This window comes from Boleophthalmus pectinirostris, unplaced genomic scaffold (assembly GCF_026225935.1).
Source record: "Boleophthalmus pectinirostris isolate CB_2022bp ecotype Guang Dong unplaced genomic scaffold, ASM2622593v1 HiC_scaffold_18, whole genome shotgun sequence".
Classification (NCBI taxonomy): domain Eukaryota; kingdom Metazoa; phylum Chordata; class Actinopteri; order Gobiiformes; family Gobiidae; genus Boleophthalmus; species Boleophthalmus pectinirostris.
The window spans coordinates 41,063,973-41,086,570 of NW_026571133.1; the positions used below are offsets into that span (position 1 = coordinate 41,063,973).

Genomic DNA, 22,598 nt, shown 5'->3' on the forward strand with positions numbered 1-22,598 from the left:
CACAGGTGCTTCTTAGTAAGACCAGCTGTTTTGATTTACTTGGTGATGATATCTTATCTCTGGATGTGTCATGATTTGCTTCAGTGAATGTTTTTTGAACGCTCAGCGGGAGCAGACGGGATTCATCAAAAAAGCATAATGAAGCAATTACAACTCCAAGGACGCAAAAAGTAAATATTGCATCACATGTGGCCAAATTAAATGATGATAAATAGTCTTACACAAACAACACTAAACAAACTCCTGTCCATCCTCGATAACCCCCAGCACCCTGCACAGCGTTAGCCACTTAACACGCCATAGATCTGTCCAGCTCCCCCTACAGCTGATGTTTACAAGAGGATGGACTGTTGTATGATTATGTCTGTTTCACTGTCGCTGCTACAGAAATTTGAACTTCCTTTGGGAACAAGTATATCTCTCTCTCTCTCTCTCTATCTATCTATCTATCTCTCTATCTCGTCTCTCTATCTATCTATCTGTCTGTCTGTCTGTCTGTCTGTCTCTCTCTCTCTCTCTCTATCTCGTCTCTCTATCTCTATCTATCTATCTATCTATCTATCAATCAGTCTGTCCCTCTCTATCTATCTATCTCTCTCTGTCTGTCTGCATCTTTCTCTCTATCTGTGTGTCTGTCTCTCTCTCCCTCCCTCTATCTATCTCCCTCCCTCCGTCCGTCCATCCCTTTCTCTCTCTCTTTCTCTCTCCCTCTCTATCTGTCTGTCTATCTATCTATCTGCAATCTCCCTCTCTATCAATCTGTCTGTCTCTCTCTCTAACTCTCTCACTCTATCTGTCTATCATCTCTCTCTATCTATCTACCTCTCTATCTTTCTCTCTCTCTCTGTATCTCTCTATCTCTTTCTTTCTCTATCCATCTATTTATCTATCTGCTATCTCTCTATCTCTCTCTTTCTCTCTCTATCACTCTCTCTTCGTATCTCTCCCTCTCTCTTTGTATATCTCGTTCTCTATCTATCTCTCTGCTATCTGTCTGTCTCTCTATCTTTCTCTCTATCTCTCTCTCTCTTCGTATCTCTCTCTCTCTATCTCTCACTATCTATCTTTCTCTCTATCTCTCTCTCTTCTTACATCTCTCTCTCTCTCTCTATCTATCTATCTCTCTGTCTGTCTCTGTCTTAGTGCTGTGTTTGACTGAACTGCAGTAACAGTATATGTGTATGTGTTTTTAAATGTGTTTTTAAAGTCAGTATAATCAGACAGACCCTGTTAAATGTGACCTCGGTGTACAGGTTTCACACGTTTACCTTTCTCCACGTGACTCTGACGGTGGGGTCCCGGTTGGGCTGACAGGGCACCAGCAGACTCCTCCCCACCTCCTCGATGTACTGCGCCGCTGGGACCACGCTGAACGACGGGGGGTCCTGGGAATACGACACAGAATTAGCATCAAGGCGAGTTCGTGTCAGCGCAGCACGCGAGCTCTCAACATCACAGAAAAAACCCCAAAGAAGTTCAAATCACATGAATTCAAACTGAGGGCAGAGATTTAAACGGATGTAATATTCCAGTCGCTTTATCAGAGAGGCTAAAAACCGACTTTTCTACACTAAATTCTACTTAATATCTACATCTAAAGAGACACTGAATACAAAATCAAGTGTTTGAATAGCACAGTCTTCAGCTGCTGGTCCAATTTTAGTGAATAACTCTGTAAATTTGCAGATTTGTGTTCAAAATTCTTCTTCATCTAGATGTCATTGTTTTTTTTCCCCTTTATAAATTGCCTATTTGTTATATGTATATTTATATTTATCTTTGTTAATATTTGACAATTTCATTTACACATATTTCTGTAATGTAAGTCATATAGAATGTGAATTTAAATTTTGTCTATTTAATGTATGTGTATATATATATATGTATATGTATGTATGTGGTGTGTGTGTGTGTGTGTGTGTGTATATATATATATATATATATATATATATTATATATATATATATATATATATATATATATATATATATATATATATAATATATATATATATATATATATATATATACATATATAATTTTATAATTTATTTTTCTTTTTGTTGTTGTTGTTTGGGAGTGTTCTAAACTGAAAATGTGAATTAAGTTGTAAAGAAATTGCCTATTCATTCATTTGTGCATTATAATTTTTCTAACTTAATAAAAAATAAAAGTTGTCATTGTAAAGGTGAGTTACTCCAGTATTTCTTTCAGTATACTAATACTTTTTTATACTACTTTTTTTGTGTGCAAACTCACATCTTTTAAATTCCTTTTGTTGAACTTGATACCTGTGCCTTTTATGTTCTCCTAGCACTATATTTAGTACACTTCAAAAAAAAAAAAAAAAAAAGTGAAAATTGAAGGTGCACTATGTTAGGTTTTGGTTGGGGGATCCATCACCTGCTTGTTTCTGTGGAATGTTCCACAGCAGGGCTTTTCAAATTGGGTGAATTTGAGCCTCCCCTTGGAGTCGGTAAAGACAGCCGAGTTTAGTCCTGGTTTAGTCCTAGTTTAGTCATGGTTTTACTTCTAGTTTAGTCCTGGTTTTAGTCCTGGTTTAGTCCTGGTTTTAGTCCTGGTTTAGACCTGGTTTTAGTTCTAGTTTAGTCCTGGCTTTACTCCTGATTGTAGTCCTGTTTTAGTTTTGGTTTAGTTCTGGTTTAGTTCTGGTTTAGTTCTGGTTATAGTCCTGATTTTAGTCCTGGTTTTAGTTCTAGTTTAGTCCTGGTTTTAGTGCTGATTGTAGTCCTGGTTTAGTCCTGGTTTAGTTCGGGTTTAGTTCGGGTTTAGTTCTGGTTTAGACCTGGTTTAGTCCTGGTTTTAGCTCTAGTTTAGTCCTGGTTTTAGTCCTGATTGTAGTCCTGGTTTAGTCCTGGTTAATTCTGGTTTAGTCCTGGTTTAGTCCTGGTTTAGACCTAGTTTCGACCTGGTTTAGACCTGGTTTAGACCTGGTTTAGACCTGGTTTTAGTGCTGATTTTAGTCCTGGATTAGTCCTCATTTAGACCTGGTTTTAGACCTGGTTTTAGTCCTGATTATTGTCCTGGTTTAGTCCTGGTTTAGTTCTGGTTTAGTTCTGGTTTAGTCCTGGTTTTACACCTGATTGTAGTCCTGGTTTAGTTCAGATTTAGTCCTTGTTTACACTTGGTTTAGACCTGGTTTAGACCTGGTTAAGACCTGGTTTAATCCTGGGTTTAGACCTGGTTTAGACCTGGTTTAGTCCTGATTTTAGTCCACTCGGTGTATACAAGGTAAAAAAGGTGACGCTCCAAACTCTGAGTAGGTTGTCAGAATGGTGACAAGTTAAAAAATCTACCTTTAAATATGAAAAAAAAAAAATGTATCTTGCAACTAGTCAGAAAAAAATTATCCATGTCCAAAAAATAAATAAAAAAATCCATAACTAAAATGACTCAAATGAAAAATCCATTCTTAATTCAAGCCGTTTTAACTTGGTGGAGTCCTTTTTTGCAGCGAGCGGGTGTAAATGAGCCGGATTAATGGAGCATTGGACAAGATTATCTTAATAACAGAGGGATTAGCCGCACAATTAGCTCCTCATTTGCGCTGTCAGTGAGGAGAGGGGCGTCCTGATTATGGCTGAGGCCTGGAGTCCGCAGGAAAAGGTCAATAAAATGTCCTTTGTGTCAAGGTTTTTAATTGGCTGTGACAGATGTGGGCGTGTCTCATTAAAACGCGCAGAGAGACGGACGGCTGGGGACACTGGAAAAGACAGGAGGTAACTTTAGAAAGGTACAGTTTAGAGCGCACTCAACTTAAAGCACGCACACTAGAACACAAGCACAACAGTGATAGACAAACTCCCGCTTATTCTATGAACCCTATAAAACCTGACACAATAATTGACTCAGTATTGGACCTTTGAACAAATGTAAAAAAAAAAAATAATGATAACTTTGACCATTTTAGAAATAACAAATGTATCATATTTGATACGTTAGGCCTTTATGGCAATTTTATAGAACCCAATCATGTTTATTTTAGGACCAAACAAAATTCTCTGATGGATTTAGAACTCAGAAAAACCTTTCTGAACATTTCCTTTTATGTTTTTAAATGTCTGAACAGGATTATTTTTAATTCGCCATGTGGAGGAGAACAGTTTGGGTCCTTGTTGAAGCACAGATGTACACTAACATTTCCCAACGTACACGTGTGTGAAATTATTATAGAATATATGTGGAAAAAAATAAATGAGTAAATCTTCTATATCCTCTGAACCAGTCAAATATAGATTATTAGTTATTTTGTGTGTGAAAATTGAAGAGGCAGGACAGTTACTACCAACCAGACCATTGCACCTTTCATTTATATACAAGTCCTGTATTATGTCATTATTAAGCTACAATAATAATAACAATTGAAAATATATATTTTAAGGTGACATCTTAGTTATGAAATACTAAAAATTGTGTGGTGTTAAATTTCTATGGAATTGCATGAATAATGAAGATTGCATCATAAAATACATCATAGTGATGGATGAGGTTCATAATCACAAAGACCTACTGTATCAAATTTGATACATACAATTTTAACATGATTTTTCTACAAAATGAAAATAAAAATATGAAAACCTCATAGATTAACCTAAAAAAGTAAATGTTCATATTGGAGAATCACTAGCATTATTTAGGCAATTCTTTCACTAAACTTTTCAAAATTTACAGTACAAAGTTGTCCATCCAAAAACAGAGAAAGTCACCCCCACCAATGCAGCCATTTTGAAAATGTCTCCTCTGAGCCTGTTATTTAGTGACAACCACGGAAAGTCCACTAGGTCCACTAGGGGGCATCTGACAAGTATTTAATTGTACACAACAGGTTTTTCAGGAAAAATATTGATTATGTGGTTGGGCAGAGGTCTCAGAATGTTGTGTATCAAATATGATACAAATGGCTTTTTGGGTTAAGACATATTTTTGTAAAACTGATTCCACTTACCACCTCAATTAACCTTAATAATGAAAAAATAAAAAATTATAAAAATAATAAAAAAAAAAATAAAATATAATAATAATAATAATAATAATAATAATAATAATAATAATAATAAAGCTGCCATGGACTTGTGCCAATCAAATTATTCACTTAAAGATGCACTATGGAACTTTTTGGTTTTGCATCCGCTACCTGCTTTTCTCCATGGAGATACAATGGCTTTATTTAATGTCAGGTGTTATTGTGCAAAAAAATAAATAAAAAATAAAAAATCTGAACAATTCTAACTGTGAGCGGGCTTGCCACTACATAGATCTGATATGTATCTCAGCCTGTTGGCGTCGACCTGCTTGTCTCCATGGAGATAGATACGTTTAATGCCATGCTGTGGGATTTAAAAGGCAAAGAAATTACATCTCCCTTGAGGCTGGCAGGTGACAAAGCTTAAATAAAATAAAATAAAATTAAAAATATAATAAATACATTTAAAAATAAATAAATAAATTAAATAAATAAAGAGAAAAAAAATAAAAACTAAATAAAAAAATGATAAAATGAAATGAAATAAAATAAAATGATAAAATGAAATAAAATAAAATGATAAAATGATATAAAATGGAAAAAAATGAAATGAAATAAAATAAAATTATATAAAATGAAAAAAAAAAAAATGAAATAAAAAAAATGAAATAAAATAAAATGATATCAAATGAAAGGAAATGAACAAATGCCTACCTGCAGCTTGACAGTGATTGGCCCTGATGCCCCCATAGTTCCGTAGCTGTTGTAGGGTGTGCAAGTGTACACTCCGCCCACATCATCGTTTACTGTGGCCATGGCCAGAGAGCCATCTGCAGCCATCCTCCATCCTGGGAACTGCACACACAAACACAGAACACACACACACAAACACACACATTAGGAAACATATAAGACTTAGAGTACACAGGATACACAGATGGACATGCAGGTTACAGTACACTACACCTAACCAACAGAAAGGTAAAAGGAAAATTACATGATGGAACATAGACGCTTAGATGCTCTTTCTGTTAATTCATGTGTTGGTACATTATGTGGTACAAACAGAATTACAGTTATAGGAGAGTTCAAAAGCCAACACTATTATTCTATTTTCTATGTTCTACAGTATGTTCGATCTATGTTATAATGCTGTTTCGTCATCACAAACAGACCTGGAGTTGTGTTTTGATTCATTTCCATGCCTAACAAACAAACCCCGCATTTTTTTTTTTTTTTTTTTTTTTTTTGAGTTTTGAATTTGAATATTGCACGTAACATAAGAAATATGAATGTTAAAATAAATCAGAAACTTAAAGTAATTATGTATTGAACTAGACATTATTTTCAGCTTGGGCACTTCCCATACTGGAATCTGGTAAAGGGCTCCATCTACTGGCAGTAGAGAGAATTTCCATGGGGAAAACTAAAGTTATCTAGTTTAAAGAGCATGCCCTGACATTTTAATTTAAGCATGTAGTAGTAATGAATGTGTTTTAACTCCAGAAGTGCTTTGAATGAGTCTTCTGATCATTGATAGTCTTAAAAAAACTGTGACATAACAAAATTCAAACATATTTGTAGTATTTTGTGATGGCTCAGGGGGAGTAGACTTATTGCACAAGACTCAGAAAACAAGCATCAATTAAATCCATCTGAAGATTTAAGCTTTTCATAAGGGAACAATGTTATAATATGGTTAAAGTACATTTTGCATACCGTATTCTTCAGAGTATAAATTGCACCCAGTGTTGGGGAGTAACCGATTACATGTACCAGAGTTACGTAATCAGAGTACAAATTATGAGTAACTGTATTCAGTTACAGTTACTCTTTGTGGTGGGGGTCTTCCAAAAAAAACTCAGGCTTAGCCAGGAAATGCTTTTCGATGATTTATTGTGCTCTCCAACAGTGCAAAAGGTGCCAAACGTGAGTGGAAAAATATTTACAGTGGTGGTGTGAAAAACAAACAGTTAGTCAGTGAGTGGTAATTGGATTACAGTTACTTTGTTGAAATAAATGGATTACACAGCGGTATTTTCCTGTTTTCACATTTTGGGCTATATTCCCCCTTTTTTTTTTTTGTGGTAATTCCACTCATTGCTGGAAACTAAACTAGATCGAAATCAGGTCTAAACCAGGTCTAAGCCAGGACTAAACCAGGACTAAAACCAGGACAAACAACAGGTCTAAACTAGATCTAAACTAGAGCTAAACCAGGACTAAAATCATGTCTAAACTAGATCTAAATCAGGTCTAAACCAGGACTAAACCAGCAATAAAACCTGGTATAAATCAGATCTAAAATAGGTCTAAAACCAGGTCTAAATCAGGACTAAACCATCCTAGTCTTTGCTGCTCTACAGCAAATCAAGTAATCCTAAAGTATTCAGATTACGTTACTCACTTTAAATAACTTCATGGATTACATTACAAACTACATTTTGGGGTATGTAATCTGTAATCTGTAGGGGAATACATTTTAAAAGTCACCTTCCCAACACTGGTCGCACCAGCCAAAAAATGCATAATGAAGAAGAAAAAACATATATAAGTCGCACTGTCTGGGGGAAATTAATTTATAAAATCAGAGACCAAGAACCAACATTTCATCTTGAAAGTCAAGTTCTAGTCATAACAATAGAAGAGAGAACAACAGACTGTTAATGTCACATATGAACAGTTCTTCAGATAAACTATAACATAAACAACAGAACAGAACAAGTTGAACAAACTCTCCATCTCACTCCAAATCACTAAATCCATTCAATTCTTCATCCTCGGTGTCACTTCTGAACAACTCCACGACCTCTGGAGATAAACAGAGCTCCGCTTCCTCTTCTGCGTAGCTGTTATAAGACTCATCATCAGTTCCAGTTAGAATTATTCTGGCCTTTCTGAAACCGAACAGGATGGTTTGTCACTGAAATCCAGGTTTTGTCGATGCATCCAGTGACTTCCACGAAAGTTACATAGTGCACCCTCCCGGATTTCCCGTGAAGCTGTGTTCTCCATCCCCGCTTTCCGACAGTCCCTCACAAGTTTCTCGCTCACTCCAAACTTTCTTTCTGCTGTTCGATTACTGTTTTCGGCTGAATATTTCACTACTTGCAGCAGGACAGCGGCTTTTTCTGCAGGAGTAACAGTAGTAGTAGATACTGACACACAAGCCTAGAGCCTCTCGTGGCTTCAGTGTAAAAATTTTAATATACAAGTCGCACCGGAGTATAAGTCGCAGGAAACACCCAAACCATGAAAGAAAGTGCGATCTATTTTCCGAAAAATAGAGTAATATGTGTCCTTACAGACCTTTTACTTTTATGGGGCATTAACTTCTTACACATCAAATATTTAGATCACAATGTTACCCTTTATTATGATATATTTGCTGAAAATAAAATATTAACATGTTTTAATTTTCATTTTTTTCTCCCTTTGCTCCTTGTGCTAAGTCACTCCCCCTTCAGAGCGCTATCACATCACAATCCGCGTGCATCTCGGTCAGTTGCTCTGTACAGTTTTGTATCATGTTTTTGGAGAATTGTCGTGTGGGAGAGTGGGTGACTCTTACAGCTAACCATAAGGAGGGTTTGAAAAGGGCTCGAGAGAGATCGCTAAATTACTCAAACATGCACGGAGGACATATTAAACCTCTTCAGACATGTTTTTTGATGAGGGAACAACGTTATAACATGGTAGAAAGCTCCAGAAAGTCGACCTATGCCCTTTAAAGTCGCCTACAGTTTTATACGATACAGTTTCTCAGCAGACGTCTCTATAAGCAAACCTACACTTTATTACAGAATGTATTTTTGTATCCCTTGACATGAGCACATAGCTTCTTCTATAAGCACCTCCAAGCTTCTCTCCAGCTGTGAGGGACTGACAGAAAATCATGGGAAATATCTCAGAAAGTGTTTCAGTTCAGTCTTCTTCTATCATAACATCACTGAACCTGTCTATGTATTTTAACCATCATTGTCTGTTTTTTGTTTTTTTCTTCTTCTTCTCAAAAATATCAGGTTTTTGAGCATCTCCTCTGCTCCCCTCGGCACATCTCAGGTTTGGATAAATATCCCACTGGAACACTTTGAAGAGCTTTTAGTGGGGCTGTCATTTCAGTATACAGTACAATTATTTTTAGGACACAGGATAGAAAGGAGATTGGATTTTGTTTCATGCAGGGGTGGACAGAGTAGCCAAAAAATGTACTTAATGGTCCAGTACCAGATTTGTTCCCATGTATTTGAGCCAAATTCGTCTTGCCCATTACATTACGGCACAGATGCATTGTACAAGCAGCTCCTGACGTCAAAATTAGTCTGAAAATAAGTATACTGTCTGCATCTACTTGTAAAGCACTTTGGTAAATGGTAGGGATGTAACAGTAACCAAAATATCGTGATATCGTATCGTCAAAGTTCTCACAATGATATCGTGGACCATCACAATATATCGAAGTGTCTTTGCTTAAATGAAGAGTTATGGTGCAGCAATAGCTAAAAAAAAAGACAGAGGGAACTACATAGACCATGATCCTTTGCTCTATTTCAGTGCAGACTACAAGAAGAAATAACAGTTGTAAGCACTTTTAAGTCTTAGTTCTTTGGATTAAGTCTTGTCAAGGCATTTTAAGTGGAAAAAGTAGCATATTCACAGTTTTGTGAATATGCCTCCACAAAATATTGCAATAAATATCGTACCGTGAGATGTATATTGTGAAAATATCGTACAGAAAGATTTGGGTGTTGTTACATCCTTAATCGTGAGCCTCCCCACCATATCGTGAGCTTTCCCACGATATCGCAATAAATATCGTACCGTGAGGTTCAAACCGTGACAATATCGTATCATGAGACTTGGATGGGTTAAGTGTCTTGCCCAAGAACACAATGACAGAATTCATTAGTGGGAGCTGGAATCACACCACCAACCTGTGGGTCAGTGGATCGGACCAATCAACAATGACGTTTATGTCGAGAGTGGGATTCAAACCGCCAACATTCACATCAGTGGACAAACTCTTTACCAACTGAGCTTCTGTCGCCCCACTGTCGGTTTATTGTCTGACAATCGTGAGGTGTGTGAGGTGTTAGCATGCTAGTTGCTGTTAGTGTTACTGTCAAAGAATAACTACTACTGCCAAGTAAGAGTGATTGTAAAAGTAAGTGTCTGGATGCTAGCCTGAGTCATCCTTGCAGCATTAGGATTCGTTCGCTCGACAGTAGGCGGGTACTTTTTTTATTTAACCAATTGCTGCTATTTGGTCGTGACGTATGCATTGTGCCAAATCCTGTAGGAAGAAGGGCAATAACGTCTTTCCCCTTGATAAAATTCACCAAACATTCTCTTTGTTCCGGCTTTAAATCCTCGATCTCGGGAATCATTGCCAACACAGAATGTCTGTCTTTGTCTACATCCATCTCGACCGCTTTGTTTACTTTTGTGCTGTACCACAAAAGGGACCCAGACAGGACCTTGAGTTTGAACTTCCAGGGTTCTTATAAACCGTCTAGTCAGTGTATTTTGATTCCTGACCCAGTCGCTGGAGAGAAATGAATTTGAGCGGAGGCACTAGGTGGTGCCAGCCTGACTATCTGGAGGCAGCATCTGATTTAGAATTTGAGGAGTGCTTGGAATAATAATAATAATGCATTGGTTTTACATAACACCACTTGATGGTTGTCATGGTGAGCCACTGCTGTAACCACAGCTGCACTGGTGTAGTGTGATGGACTCTCAGATGGCTCCTCCAATCACCACCAACACTCACACATCACATTTACACTGCCAATTAGTGTTGTCATTAGGGATGTAACAATAACTGAAATATCGTTATATCGTATTGTCAGAAGTCTCACAATAATATCGAGAGCTGTCACAGTATGTCAAATTGTAAGTTCCTTTGCTTAAATGCTTTGTTTTTTAGTAGGAACAGCTTATAAACGTAGGGAACTACATATCCCATGATTCATTTCAGTGGAGACAACATGAAGAAATGTTTTTTACTTGAATTCTTGAGATTCTGACAGTAATAATTCACACCAAAATCTTCTCAAGGTAGTTTAATTAAAAGCAAAAAACTGTCCCATCTACAATTATATTTGCCACTCCAAAATATTGCAATGAATATCATACCGTGAGATGTATATCGTGATAATATTGTACCGAGAGATTTGGATATCGTTACATCCCTAGTTGTCATCCAACTAAAATTTCAAACTCTATTCCAATACTAAATAGACTCGATTCTTAATACTGATTCTGATACCACGATATTAATTAAAAACACTGTGGTCCAGGTAGGTTCCACAGTGGTCCATGAGCGTAGACTGGTTTATGTGCTCTTATACTTGTTCTCATACAGCTCAAGATCATTCTAAAAGTTACATTTCTGTCCTGTGAATGAGACTTTTTCCAGGGTATCCCCAGGTTTGACTATTTCAAATTTAAGACTTTTAAAAAACCTTTTTAAGACCACTTGAATGAAAATTAAGACCAACATCGCACCCATGATGCAGGAGAAAAACACCAGATCCAATTCTAATAATAACTACCGGTGCTTTATCTAGAATCTAAGAGCCATTGTCGATGAAACCTACACTTCCCCATAATCCATCCAACGTCTTCCTCCACTCTACTGATTGTTTACTCATTGCTGCCGGCGCCAGACACCAAAGTATTGTTTGTGCACACTCCAAATTAGACGTTACGTTCATTTACGTTACGTTATTTCACGTTGTTGTTTTTTTCCTCCCTCCGTTTAACATTTCACTGCAGCCCGTTTGATGAAATTTAAGACCTTTGTGAAGAAAATAAGACTTGGACAACATCATTCAAAACTTTTCAAGGTCTTAAATTAGGAGCATGAGATTTAAGACCTTTTTAAAACTTTTAAGACCCCGCGGCTGCTCTGTTTTCAGTTTCAGTACCTGCTCAAATGACTATCTAGTTTCAGTACTAGTTTTAGTATCCTTTAGAACATACATTTTGATACTTTTGACAACCCTACTGTTAATCCAAATAATACAGGTATTTTTACAACAGATAATTTGAAGAAACACTAGGTCAGGTCCGATACTGATTTCAATACTATAGATTAAAGTATCTGCATCAAACAGTACAAAAGCAGAGACTGAACGCTGCATTTATTTCCTTTAAAACAAAAATAAAATCAAGACAAAAATGATCCAAATGTGTTATGTTGCTGTTATTTCTCTCTTGAGTAACTACAGAACAACTCTTATATGTCCAAACAGGATATTAGATGAACTTGATATCCAATCCAGCAAATTTTTCAGTATCAGTGCCGATATCTGAAACTGGTATCAGCGCATCCTTAATAATATTAGGCCTTGAAGACTCCACGTAGTAAAATATCAGTCAATTTCTCTTGTTTGTTGTCTTAATCATTAATGTCGGCGTATCTGTTTTCCCCGAACCACCCGTATCAAAGTTTTCCATCTCCTCTCCTCCTCTTATCGCATCTCAGGTTTTGCACAAACATGCCACGGGAACACTTTGAAGAGCTTTTAGCGTCGCTTTCAAAACACACATCTGAGTATCTGTCACTTTCCGCACTTATTTATATATTTCTCGCCGCCTTAAGCCTCTACACAAAGCTCGCCTTGTGCTTTGACTGACTGCAAAAGCATCCGGGTTTAATGAAGTCAAAACTGCTATTATCTGAGCCGAATTGTTAGCGTTCCTGTGACATCTTCGCCAGAGCTGGGATAATTGGCGGAAAAAAGGCTTCGGGGGGCGCTCACATTTCCTGAGGCGTGTACCGTCCCCGGCGCGTCGGAGAGCTGATGTTGAAAAGGTCCAAACTGTGAACAAAGAGGAGGCGGGCGACTGTGATGGTACAAAAATGAGCCTCTGAAATGTCTCTGTGGATGTGAGTTTTTGGATGTTCGTCGACTAGCCGCACGCATATGCAAAGTGTTCGTCCCCCTCTGGGCTGTTAAAGTCGTATTATCAAAACATGACCGGATGAAGTGATGTTTTAGGGAAACAAAGTAAGGGTCTTAATAATGTATTATCAGGCTTTTCAGACTCATTTGGGAAACATGAGCCTTGGTCTTCTCAAATGAATAGTTTAAAGCATTGTTTCCCAAAGACGCGAATCAAGAGATTTATTTTTTTTTGGGTCGCCTTGTCCCGATCAACATGTCGGTCTGCAATGTACAGTTGTTTACATCGATCTGTGACCTTATCTTCATTCTGGAGAAGCATTTCATCACAATCTCATGTCCTCAGTCGGGCAAGTGTTTCCGTGCTTATTCCTTTCACTTCTACATATGTGTGTGAATTGGGAATTTTCTGTGCTCACAAAATGAAAACAAAACATAGAAGCAGACTGAATCCTGCGCCTGATCTGCTGCTGCGCTCTCCTCCTGCAACCGAACCAAAACACGCTACAAAACACAGAAAGGGAAACCTATCGCATAAAAAATGTTGAAATGTTAAGACATGTTTTGTAGCATTTCTAATCTTTTTGTAATTATTTTATTGACTATTTTGTTTCAATATTACTGCTTCAATTGAACTCTGAAAAGAAACAGAAATGGGCTACATTTAATTTCCAAATAGTCAACTTATGGATCCTTTTATTGCTGCATCAGTGACTGTTTTTCATTGTTTAAAACTTGAGTAATACTAATTGTTCAGAGACATGATCACTCAGTCAACAATAAAATATCCTCATTAATGCTCAAATCCACCTTTATTTTGTGATTTATGAATAATGTCTATTTGTAAAGGGGTTGCAAAGGTTTGTGACTTTTTAAATATTGGTCCCCAAAAGGTTTGGGAAATACTACTTTAAAGGACTTTATTTATTTAGGCCTCTATTCACGCTCACATCAAAAACCAGGAAGACGTTTGGAAACACACGATGGCAACTTCCCGCCCAGTTTTCTTCATCTCCATGTCCTTGTAGTGTTCTGTTATGTTCGAATAATCAACAGTTACAACCATACCTCAGTTTTCATCATTTCCCCACTGACGCACAACTCCAAGCACTGGAGCGTGGAGTTCTGCATCGGCAGTGTTGGGAAGGTTACTTTTAAAATGTTTTCACCTACAGATTACAGATTACATCCCCCAAAATGTAGTTTGTAACGTAATCCATTAAATTACTTAAAGTGAGTAACGTAATCTGAATACTTTGGATTACTTGATGCTGTCATGCTTTTTAAAACTACATGAATGTAACAACCACATCCTGAACATTCTTGTTTGTTCTCTTCAAATTGTCTGTTGAGCCCAGATCTCCATGAACAGGCAATTGTTTGCTGTAGAGAAGCAAAGACGAGGATCTGAACATAAGATGTTTTGTCTGCTTAAAGACAGTAAAAAGTTCAGTCTTTCCTTAACCAAATAAAAAATATTATTGACAGAGATCACTATATGAGATCACTGCTGAATTCAATTATGTCCACCGTACTGTTAGGTGTCATATTGTTTAGACCTGGTTTAGTTCTGGTTTAGTCCTGGTTTAACCCAAAATGTGAAAACAGGAAAATATCGCCATTTAATCCATTTATTTTAACAAAGTAACTGTAATCCAATTACCACTCATTGAAACAGTAACTGTAACTGCCGGTACATGCCATTACTCCCCAACACTTTCGCCCGCGGTTACCCAATCGTCTATGCGGGTGCAACAAGTGAACCGTATCGATGGTGGAACCGTAACGATGGCGTTTCACCGCTGCTGATATCGCTGTGATTTTAGCGAATTTGTATGAAGAAAAACTAAAAATCCACCACTTCAGTCCAGGTGAAAAGATGCTTACTGCTTATGCTTACATTACTGACATTTGTACCGAGTAAAATATTACAATTTTTTTACTGCGTTACAGCAAAAAAGCAATACATTACAGTAATTCATTACTTTTATAACACATTACTCCCAACACTGTTAAGAATGGAAAACGAAGCTGGAGTTTTGGAGATTCAGACATTGTGTTAAAAACCATTTCATCTTAAAACTTTTTTACATATCTTCATTTTGTCGTATAGAATTTATTTGTGAAGAAATATAAATAGTTTAGTACAGACTGCCTGCGAATACTTCCACAACCACGTGCCTAATGCCATAAGCCGTCCACCGAGAGCTCACACCTTTATATGTGAAAACACGTTATTTAAACTCACCATCTGCTTTCATTATAATCTACTTTTTGTTCCATTATCATCACGTTTTAAATGGCTCATGTGACACTAATTTCGATCTACATTATAATGTTGTTTCCTCCTCACAAACAGACCTGGAGGTGTGTTTTGTTTTGTTTCATTCACACATTTTTAACACAAACAATGTCACGTCATACAGGAGCTTTAATGATATAATATTAGAACTGTTCTCAGTGTCCTCACAACCCACAAAGTTATTAGCAACTGCTGCGTTTATTTGTTAATTAAATCTGTTGGTGTTTTTTTCTTTTTTTCGTTTTTGGAAGAAGCCTAAATAGAATTGTCATAATAAGACTAATGATAAATTCTGTAATCGACTGCTTTCTGTTAATTATAAGATACTTTTGGCACATTATGAGAGGAGGAATTACAAAATCACTGGCCTCAACTCACTGATTTTTGTTTAATAATTTTCCACAGCTTCATTAATTTTTTTAGTAATTACATTTAAAAAAGTAACTTGCAACAACAAACACATCAGCCACATGTTCCATAATTAACCCAGTGTGATATATCAGATCTGTTTCATCAAATATGTCGCCTTTAAAGGGGCTGTTTTACTTCTTTCGGGTATTAACAAACACATCACATTTTTACATTACCATTTTCCCTTTTATTGTTTTGAAATTGCTATATTCACAGAAAAAAACATTATGAACATGTTTTATATGTTTCTGTTTAGTTTTTGATGCTCTGAGAGCCCTCTCACCCCCCCTTCAGAGCACTACCACAACGCAATCAGAGTGTATTTTGCTAAAGAAACTACTGCACATCGCATCAGGTTTGTGAAGTTGTAGTATCTTGTTTTGTATCATGCTTGTGTTTATTTGTGGAGAGTTGTCGTGTGGGAGCATGGATGATTTGTGGTCTGTGTTTTGGATAGAATCGTACTAACTGTGGCCATATCATCTTGTCAAAGCCTGACCACTGGGAATTCCAGGTGCCACAAGGGGGCGCCAGTTCGCTAAAACTGTCGTTGTGTCCATAGTCAAGGCACTTTGCCTAGTAAGAAAGTGGAAAGAGGAATGTGTGTGTTGGTGGTGGTCAGAGTTAGCCTGATTCATCAGCCGGGTTTCACTTTGTGGAAACTGTCTGACTTTGCAAGTATTAGAATTTGTTCGCTCGATGGTAGGCAGGTAGGTACTTTTTTTATTTAACCAATCACTGCTATTTGGTCTTGACGTATGTAATGCACCGCTAACGAGGCTAACTGGTATATTAAGCTTTTCCTAAATGGGAAATAACGTCTTTCACCTTGATAAAATTCACCAAACATTCTCTTTATTACGACTTTAAATCCTCGATCTCGGGAATCGTTGCCAACACAGAATGTATGGCTCTTCACTGATTGGCTGGTACCCAAACTCACACTTTCGGGATTCTTGCAAATCATCTAGTGTATTCCAATTCCTGACCTATAGGCGAGTTTCAGCTGACGTCATTGTTATTAAAAGCCCGCGTTGCATGCTGGGAAATATTTTATTCGGCGGCAAGAAACAGGACAGCGGTCAAACACAGTGCGTAACCTTGCGTATTTATCCCCAGTAATGGTCAATTCCTGCTGCATTATCGGATGCACAAATAGACGCACGGAAGAAGGAAAATGTCTTTTTCGTATTCCGAGTGAAAAGAACCGCTAACGGCGAATTAAACGGCTTTCAAACATTCGCAGAGCAAACGTAGAAGATCCTAACAAACCGTGGAGTCCAACAAGTTCAACAACACATCGAGACTCTTGGAGGTTTTCATCTTTTCTGCTGTGAATGGCCCAGGAGTTTCCACCAAGTCATTGTGGATATCACCAAAGTGAATATTTGTCCAGGTAGTTGGAGATTCTGACCAGAAATTTGGTTTGGTCCACATTTTGTAGGGGTTGAAAAGGGTGATTTGGCTCCATCGATGCTTATGACCAATTTCTGGTCAAATCGTCTTGGGTCCTCTGCCGTTAGAGTGGATAAATAACCAGGATCAATACCCTTTACGTGCTTTTTCGCTTTTTAGTGTTTCTTGCCGCTGACCAAAATAATTCCCAGCTTTTGTCAACAATGAAACTCGCCTATTTGCTAGAGAGAAATTAAATTGAGCGGAGGCACTAGATGGCACCAGCCTGATTAGGTCAGAGGGGCTGATGGTGCAGACTGGCAGCTTCGCTTCCAACAATCTGTCCCAGGGCAGCTGTGCCTAAAATAGTACCTTACCTCTATCAAGTGTGGAGTGAATGAATGAATGATGCAATGTAATGTCTTTGGATGTCATGAAAGGCGCTATATAAATGCTGTGATTAAATAACAGCTGTAAGGAGGTTTTGAAAAGGACCTGGGAGAGATCGCTAGATTACATAAAACATCCACGGATGACGTATAAGGCATCTTCAGGCATATTTTTGACAAGTTTCGGCCCTTATTAACATTGTGGTTTATTATGAAATTATCTCTCATTATGCCATATCTGCTTCCCGTGTCTAACCAGAAATTAAAAGCACATGATTCCACCTTGTGATGTCAGTAGATAATCATACAGCAAAACACTTCTCCATGACATGTCAATCTCATAACTCCAGAAATCAGATAATGATCAGATTTTTGGTGCAGAGATAAACATGACCAGTGAATTACTTTAACTAGCTATCCCACTGACAGTATTTGATGCTGCCAAACATGAAAAAAATCTAAATCTAAAACCCTGAATAATGCATGACGTGTAGGAGCATTACACAGTGTTCTCACCATAGAGAGGTCCAGTGGTTTTCCATCTTTGGTCCATTCCACTCGCAGCAGAGGAGGCTGAGCGACCGTGGGGCAGGTGACCAGGCCCTCTTTACCCGTGGGGAGGTAGGTGTCCTGGGGCGTCTGCAGGGCCTGAGCTGGGTCTGAGAGAGGACACAGTGAGTTATTAAAGAGGATGTAATATGCAAAATAGATGTTTTGAGTTTTCTACCATTTCATAACATTTACAGGTTTCACATGTCATAAGATTCTGTGCAATGTTACAATAGATGCATCACGAATTTCGGACTTCCGGTCATTGCACAATGCATACTGGGAAGGATTTTCCAAAAAAAGTGAGCATCAAACCGCAGTCTTTGTTTTCCCAGTGGGATGCTTCTATTGTCAAAGCCGATCTTTTCAAGTCTTTTGAACGATATTGCTTTTGTTTCTGGTTCTGATATCATCGTATTTTAGTTTTAGGATTCGGGCATCATAATTGTGTGGTTGTTGGATGTCCTAACAGGAGAAAACGGCTCGAGAAATGGGCTTTGGAAGTTTGCAAACTCCATAAATGCAAAAGAGAATCAGATCTGTATGTGACTGCAAACCTCTGTTCAAACTGTTTCCCTTCCCAACGAAATTGAACAATAGTGAAACACGAAGGTGATGGGCAGGATTGATACACAGGAAGGATGAAAAAGGAAACTTTTGGCTGCCTAAGAAATCATCCTGAGTTTGCTGCGAACATTTTGTATGTGGAGCGCTCAACCATGGTTATGAATTTAAAAAGTCAACACCAAAGCAAAAGGCACCAGCTGTTCACCAAAAAACACCTTCCACTGCAAAGAGACCAAGACGTGATGTTGCTGTAAAACCACAAGAACAAGAAAGTGCGAGTTCAGCCTGTTTGTCTTCTGCACCTCTCACCTAACAAACAGGATCCTGTTTTGATGGTGCTCCATATACAAAATGCTCACTGCAAACTCAGGATGATTTCTTAGGCAGCCAAAGGTTTCCTTTTGGTCCTTCCTGTGTATCAATCCTGCCCTTCCCCTTTCACTATTTTTCAATTCCGTTGGGAAGGGAAACAGTTTGAACAGAGGTTTGCAGACACACACAGATCGGATTCCATTTTGCAGTTATGGAGTTTGCAAACTTCCAAAGCCCATTTCTCGAGCTTTTTTCTGCTGTTAGGACATCCAACAACCACACAATTACAATGTCTGAATACCATAACTAAATGGTGATTATTCTGTGATAGCGCTCTGAAGGGGGAGTAACTTAACGTGGGGAACAAAGGGGGGAGAGACTTAAAGTATAGTAATTACCCTCTCTTTGTAACATGCTAAAAGTATAGGGTTTTAAACGCTGGAATGTCAATACAAAATATTATCGAACTATAAAACTGATTATTTTCCGAGAACCAGGAAGTGCGTGTTAGCATGCTAGTTGTTTTTAGCACCACCGTGATAACAAAACTATGCTCTGGTGTCTGAAAGTTGTGAAAGGTGATTATAAACTGAATAATTAGCATATTCAGAATAACTTTTGACCACTGCAAAATGTTTAAAATGACTGCTCTTTTTTTTTTTTTTTTTTTTTTTTTTTTTTTACATTTTAAGATCGTAAAAATCTGATACAGCAGCTATAAGACTAATTCTGTTTGGCATTAAACTTTGCTATCTTGCATTTTATTCTATTACATTCAATTACAAAATCTGATTTCTAACTTGGCCTGATTTCAAATGACATCACAACATTTTAGAGGCCAATAATAGTGAATACAGAAAGGGCCAGCTAAAGGTGTATGGAGTGTAAAATTAAAAAAAAAAAAAAATAACTCAAAAACTGCTGCTTTATTAGAACTGTTGGGGAAGTTACTTCAAAATGTATGTGTTATTTTTATGACTTGTTGCTGTCCTTTCAAAGTAATTTATTACATTACAATATTATTGTATTTAAAATGTAAGACGATACACGACTGTTGTATTATTTTGAAGAAACTCTCACCAAAATAACTGCAAAGATGCAAAACTTTTGTGACATATATGGACTGAACCAGGTCTAAACCAGGACTAAACCAGGTGTAAACGAGGTCTAAACCATGACTAAACCAGGACTATACCAGAACTGAACCAGATCTTAAACAGGACTGGACTAGGATTAAACCAGAACTGAACCAGGACTAAACCAGGTCTAAACCAGATCTAAACCAAGACTGAACCAGAGCTGAACCAGAACTGAACCAGGACTAAACCAGGACCAAACCAGGACTATCTTGAACTCGGACTTGGAATTTAGGACCGCCCCTTGAGAGAACCCCAAGCTCATGGAGCTCAAAGCGCGATCGGGCATCAGCTGTGATTCGCCCCATGGAGCGTGGAGCTCTGCGCCGCTCCTTTCGTCCGCGGTCACCCAACGGTCTACACGGGCGCACCTCCAGGCCCGTCCTGACATTCGGAACCGTAACGATGGCATTTTACCACTGCTGATATTGCGGTGATTTTAGCAAATTTGAAAGAAGAAAAATGAAAAACCCACCACTTCAGTCCAGGTTAAATATGTTTACTGCTTATGCTTATGTTACTGACATTTGTACTGAGTAAAATATGATCAGTTTTTTCCCTGTAATGCCGAACATTACTGCGTTACAGCAAAAACCAATGCATTACAGTAATCTGTTACTTTTATTACACATTACTTCCAACACGGTTTGTGACATCACAAAGTGGAACAAAGCATTTTGAGCTTTGGAGATGTAGACAAACAAATAATCAAGGGTTTCTCAAACGTATGAATGAAACAAATCACTACTCGAGGCATGTTTTTGATAAGATAATAACATTATAACATGACTAAAATCTCACAAGAGTCAATTTTGCGTAATATAGGACCTTTAAGAATAATTTTGCACAACATTAAAATGATTTATGCCGCGTTTATTCAATCGCGCTGAAAAAAAATGCATTCATCTGCCTTGACCTGCTCGTCTCCACGGAAATACAGGCTAAGCGTCAACATCACCATGAAGACGAGCGGGTCGCAAAATTACACAGCGCCCCTTTAATAGCAGTCATTTCTTGAAGTCCACTGCCCCGAAACAAAGCAGAGGATCATGGTCTACGTAGTGCGCACCATCAGATTTTTCCTCATTCCACTCAAACAATACATTTTGGACCCTGAAATCCAATACATCGCGCAAACCCACAATTGGCCCCGTCGATATCGCAGTATTTCTGTAATAGCTGGTATTATGCTCGTCTTTACCGCTTTATTCGCGCATCTATGGCCAATTTGACGTCCTAGAAATGACTGCTTATCGCACATTTTCGCTCAAAGTCCCATCCTTCAGTCGGTATGATGGCTGCGCTCGGAGTGACGCGTCCTGCCTGTAAAACGCCGTGGACAATTTAAGAAAGGATTTATTTTGTTTTTCGCCGGTCTCCAAGCGCCCTTCGGGGGGAAAAGCGCTCTCCTACTGTTTCATGGACTGTTTCAAACGCTGATGCAAGAGCAGCGGGATGTTTACGGGGTGAGCACAAATGTTTTAATGGTCTGAGCCGTAACAAAGCGGAGGGAGAGGATGTTAGTTAGCCGTTAGCGCTAATGATAAACGCCATTTTGTTAGCGATTTCATGGCTTGTTAGAGGGGTTAGTTGTGGTTTGCTGGAGTGTTTACTAGCAGTTCTGGGGATCAGGGGGAATAGTTTGAGTAGGGTTGTTGAGTAATTAAAGCTAAAACTAGTATTAAAAACAGAATTTGGACGGTCCTATACTTCACAAAATTGACAAAATTGAAATTAAGATGTTATAACGCTGTTACCTCCTCAAAAACAGACCCGGATACCTGTGTTTTGTTTAATTCACACATGTTTAAGTAATTCTGTATTATTAACTATATATAGGGTGACCAAAGTTTTAAAATAATAAAAATAAAAAAACAACTTTGACATCCCTGGTTTTTTGTGGTTGGTAATAATAAAATTAATTAAGAACAATTGTTATACACTTGGCATTAATGTGAGTCAAATCTGTGTGTCATTCGTTCCTTAGTTTTTTCAATATAAAACCAAAACTAAGAAAATGAAAAAATAACTTTTTTTTTCATTATTTGTCTCCAAAACTAAAATGAAAAAATGGATAACGATTTGTTTTTTCATTTTTTGATTTTGTTTTTAAATGAATAATGGAAAAAACGGATAACGTCCGTTTCCTGTTTCCGTGACTTAAACTGCGATGCCGAACTTTTGCACCGTATACAGATTGAACCAGGACTAAATCAGGACTAAATCAGGACTAAACCAGGACTAAACCAGGACTAAAACAGGACTAAAACAGGTCTAAAACAGGACTGAACAGGTCTAAATCAGAATTGAACCAGGACTAATCCAAGTTTCAGTCCCGGTCTCAGTCCTGGTCTGAGTCCTGGTCTGAGTCCCGGTCTGAGTCCTGGTCTCAGTCCTAGTCTGGTCCCAGTTTGGTCCCAGTCTGGTCCCGGTTTCCCGATCACCTAACAGTCTACGCGGGCGCATGTCCAGGCCAGTCCTGACACTCCTGGTTCAGTCCTGGTCCCTGACACTGGGACTGGACCAGAACCAGGACCTTTAGACCTGGTTTGTTTAGACCTGTTTCAGTCTTGGTTTAGTCCAGCATTGCAGTTTAAGTCACAGAAAAGGAAAACGGCTGTTATTCGTTCTTTTCCATTTT

The 22,598-nt window shown here is 38.0% G+C and overlaps 1 protein-coding gene across 1 annotated transcript in view; it reads right to left on the bottom strand.

The window, feature by feature from the left end:
* Window positions 1-22,598, bottom strand: part of igsf9a (immunoglobulin superfamily, member 9a) — a 242,568-nt gene that overhangs the window by 63,470 nt on the left and 156,500 nt on the right. Inside the window, exons 9-11 of the mRNA XM_020919260.2 lie at window positions 17,910-18,052; window positions 5,698-5,838; window positions 1,269-1,385 (exon numbers count right to left, since the gene is read on the bottom strand). Coding sequence (XP_020774919.2) covers window positions 1,269-1,385; window positions 5,698-5,838; window positions 17,910-18,052 — 401 coding nt within the window. The remainder of the gene's footprint in view (window positions 1-1,268; window positions 1,386-5,697; window positions 5,839-17,909; window positions 18,053-22,598) is intronic.